Consider the following 4,340-nt stretch of genomic DNA (forward strand, 5'->3'; position numbering starts at 1 on the left):
CCCCCCCTTTGCGACAGGTGACGTCAGTAAGGGATGCGTTGGATGCAAAGCCAACTACAAATCCTTGATGGCTTTGCAAAATAGAGTCGGAGTCTTGGAGGCTGAGCTGAAAGATTTGAAGGTGAGAAATTAGAATGTTTATATATAAGACTATCATAATATAATGTGTCACGACGCGGTCACAACGCGGTGGAGTCAGGCGCTCGTCAATTTTTGGGCATCTGGAGTTATTGGTTTCATCTTAAAGCTTGTTCGTTGGACCATCTTTTGATGAGAAAAATACAGGCCTATCTTGAAAAGAAGACGAGACATTTGTGATTGAAGGAGGTTAAAGTTGCCTGGTTTCAGAGATAAAATTAGAGAGAAAATGGCTGCCTAAATTTGGCTATTTACATAGCCTGAGAGTTCGTGGAAACTGACAATTTACATTTTTTGTGCCTTTAATCAATGTTTTTATGTAAAACCCACACAGAAATGGTCGCTTTTAAGCACATGGGGGGCTATCCCAAAAAATGCTGTTTTGAGAAAATTGAAAGTAAAGTTTTTGCCCCTTGTTCAATTTCTTTAAAAGACGAGGAGCGTTTTCTCTATAACCAAACAAATATAAACACCAATGAAACCAAACTTTTCCTAAAGGTAGGGTAATGCCCACTTTTGGTGTAGGTCAAGATATCTGGTAACCCCCGAAATCCGGGTTAGCCCGCTTGTCCTTTAAAGCTACCAAATGTGTTCTTAAATGGACATAAAGGGTGTTGAGCCCAAAAAACTAATTTTCGAGAAAAACTGCCAAACCGGCGGGAAAAATGCCAATTTCTTTATTTTCATTATTTTGACGAGCGCTTGAATTCACCACATATCTGTCCCCGTCGTTTTATGCAAGAAAAATTTGGAAATTATGCAAACTGAGCCCAAAAATGTGAAATTATGCGATTCTGTTAATTTTAACAAAGAATGATGAAGGATGCAAAAAAATGATCAAATTTTACTAAATTATGTAGGGTGCATAAAACCACGGGGACAGACATGTGGTTGCTGCGCTAGCAAAAGGGCATAACTCAGAGTGGTGTCAAAATGCAACTAGTCTTTTATTTTGTTTGGTGATACTACATATATATATATATATATATATATATATATATATCTATGTTTCGGTAAAATCAAAACAAGAATGTGCTGGCAGTCACAAAAGAAACATGCAGGGCAAGTTTTACTATTATTGCATGATGAAAAATAGTTTTTCGCCTTAGTCTCAAAAGGAACAAAAATGAGACGCATGTGCCAATTTGATAGCGCAGTGATGGTGTGACGTTAGCCTTGCACCATTACTGTCGCTGGTGTCTGTGGTGGTTCGGTGAAGCTCTTTTACCTTGATGATCACAGATGTTTATTTTTAGTATAGTAGAGGGTTTTACGGCACTCGCAACTGCATAAGGTCATATGAGCGCCAAGGGGTGGGTGTCAACAGAGAAGTCTTTACAGGGAATCAGACTTACTCTGCTCACCTCTCTAGCTTCAACAGCACAAGGTCTGCTTCAACTACCAAGGCGCCTCGGAAATAGCAGTTCACAAGAGAGTGACAAACATACAAAAGAAGTAGAGGAAAATGACAATAGTAAGGATTAGGAAAGAAAAAGCAGCAGTTCCCTGTTGTAGATAAGGCACAGTTGTGAGCATGACATGAATCAGCTTGTTTTCAGAAGCAAATTTTAATAGTTCTAGTTCTACCGAATCGATTTTCATGTGAATTCAACCATTTTGATGATCTTTCTTTTCCTTTTAAAAAGATGTAGATCTAGGCCTGTCGGATGTGACAGTGCGAATAACACTGAGTTGTTTAAACCCATCAAAACACGAGGCTTCGTGGCCGATCACAAAAGTCTACGGGGCTTATCGAGGCCGATTTGCCCTGCTGCGAGCACGTTCACTAAACTGCCTACTGGATAGAATCTACTACCAAATATTCTCTACACGATCTTTGCTACTACTACTACTAGGCCTACTAGCCTACATGTACTACTACGAGACAGTACGAGAAAGTGTCACTCAGGCAAAGATAGTGTAACTTTGACTCAGAAGTCCATTCGGAGGATTTGACCTTTTCACTTGACCAAAGTGTGCCAAAATGGTAGCCTAGCTTTTGCCCCTCCATGAAGGAAAAATCTAACCCTCATTCAAACCATTGGGATTGAGCAAAATTTTGCGTATTGTGCTTTGTTCTTTACAATATTCATTATGATTATGATTTATAAGTTGTACACTGAGACATAACTGTACTAAATGAGAAAGGTGCGCCATTATGCTAAACCCCCCTCCCTTGCCTTATAAAGGCCACAGTGCAGTGTGGCTTAAATAAGCTAAACCCCCCTCCCTTACCTTATTTAGGCCATATGTGGCCTAAATAAGCACTCCCTTTTATTTAAATTATGCATGGTCCCATTAGCAGCTGTACATAAGTAAACCAATATTCTGTTTCTCTTTTTTCTTCTTCATCCCTGTTCATGTTCATCACTTTACTCTATCTACGGCTTATACCATGAGGCGTTGTTGGGTGGTAGAGACGTCTTCCCTTGGCAAACTGGAAAACCTCCTGAAACAAGAAATTGCAAGTTTTTAAGGTGTCCTTTACTTCCTCAGTCCACCTTTTCCTGGGTGTTCCTCTTTCTCTCTAGCCGAGTGTTCTTGGGCTGCAGGCTTTCAGGGCAGGTTCATGTGCATTTAGCGTAAGAAAGCAAAGTCTTGTTTTGGGGGGTGAAGAGACAGTTTTAGTTTTGTTGTTACTTTTTTTTCATAAGAGTTTTACGGCACTTGCAACATAATTAGGTCATATAAATGCCGAAGGTAAGAGATGTTGTTGTACATGATAAAAAGCAGAAAGCAGGAAGTAGTAGAAGATTTACGGCACTTGCAACACAGTTAGGTCAATCAAGTTCCGAAGATATTAGGTGTTAAACTATAGCCCCTTTTGAGCCACACCGGCCTAAACTTGCCTTCCCGTCATGTTGCTGTACCAGCTTTTACCAGCTTTCCCACGTTTAGAGCCATACCGGGTTTTACCGGCCTTACACATCCGCCTTAGAAATAGGAACATTGCACTCTAAATTTAGATGCTGACGTCCAAGGTCTTTGTATATGAAAATTTCAATAGAAATACGTCGTTCTAATCAATCCCCTGAACCTCTGAAAAACACAGAAGTTATTCAGTTCTGGGAAGCCATCAGCTGGCTGCCATTTTGGTTCTGATGTTTTGTTTCAGTAAGAATTTTAAGGCACTTGCAACACAATAAGGTCATACTAGTACTAAAGATTAGAGGTGTTACAAGAGAGTAGCAAAGGCAAAAAAGAAGGAGGGGAGATACAGACGATAGATGTTCGATAGGAAAGAAGAAACAAACCACAGCAGAGAACCCTCCAACCACCAACCAGTGCTGTGCTGACCTGCTGACCTCTTTATGGGGCTAAGAGGGTCAGAGGGAAACGTACAAAGAGCAGAAGGAGGAGAGACAAGGACAATAGATGTTTGAAAGGAAAGGACAAAACCACACCAGAGCACCCGCCAACCACCCATGCGATGAGACAGTTCAAGCATAAAAAGCTAAGATCACTTTGTAGGTGGTTGATGGGTGCACTGGTGTGGTTTGCTCCTTCTTTCCTATCAAACATCTATCGTCCTTATGTCTCCTTCTCTTTTATGTTTGTTACTTTCTTGTAACACCTCTAATCTTCAGCAGTTATGTGACCTAATTGTATTGCAAGTGCCATACAACTCTTACTAAAACTAAACTAATACTGTAACTGCGGGTTTTCATTAATTGAAGTATTTTTATTATTTTTCTAAGACATTATGTCTCATGTGACTAGAAATAAATCCTCAGTTTGTCTCCTTTCACAGATGTTTCTCCCAGTACTCAAGTGATTTGTCATCCTGCCAGTAGACAAAAATGCACTGAACAAACTGTTGGTGAGGAGATGAGCTTATTTTTCAGCAGCATCAACATTGAGTCATTTTTTGTGATTATATATATATATATATATATATATATATATATATATATATATATATATATATATATATATATATATATATATATATATATATATATATTTCTCCACCTATTACATGTATTACTATTAGCTGTTGTTGTTTTTTAAATAACAAACAATTTGTTAAATGTTTGTACAAATTCTGCATTATCTTTGCAACTGTTTTTTTTGTGTGGTTTATTTAATCACGTGCTTCAAATGAATTGTCATACTTAAACACATATTAAAACAAAAATGCCTGTATGAAGAAATAGGCAAATGCGGGAAAGGGGGTAGATTATAATTATAATTCTGTAAAA

At 38.6% G+C, this 4,340-nt stretch overlaps 1 protein-coding gene across 2 annotated transcripts in view; it reads left to right on the forward strand.

The window, feature by feature from the left end:
* The window catches only part of LOC101848595, a gene marked incomplete in the record, with an annotated part of 13,452 nt that extends 9,508 nt beyond the window's left edge, over nucleotides 1-3,944 (forward strand). For both annotated transcript variants that reach the window (XM_035970469.1, XM_005101113.3), the window contains 2 exon segments: nucleotides 18-121; nucleotides 3,890-3,944. In XM_035970469.1, the coding sequence (XP_035826362.1) occupies nucleotides 18-121; nucleotides 3,890-3,913 (128 nt within the window).
* Nucleotides 3,945-4,340: the final 396 nt, after the last annotated feature.

The sequence above is a fragment of the Aplysia californica genome, unplaced genomic scaffold (assembly GCF_000002075.1).
Source record: "Aplysia californica isolate F4 #8 unplaced genomic scaffold, AplCal3.0 scaffold00270, whole genome shotgun sequence".
Taxonomy (NCBI): Eukaryota; Metazoa; Mollusca; class Gastropoda; order Aplysiida; family Aplysiidae; genus Aplysia; species Aplysia californica.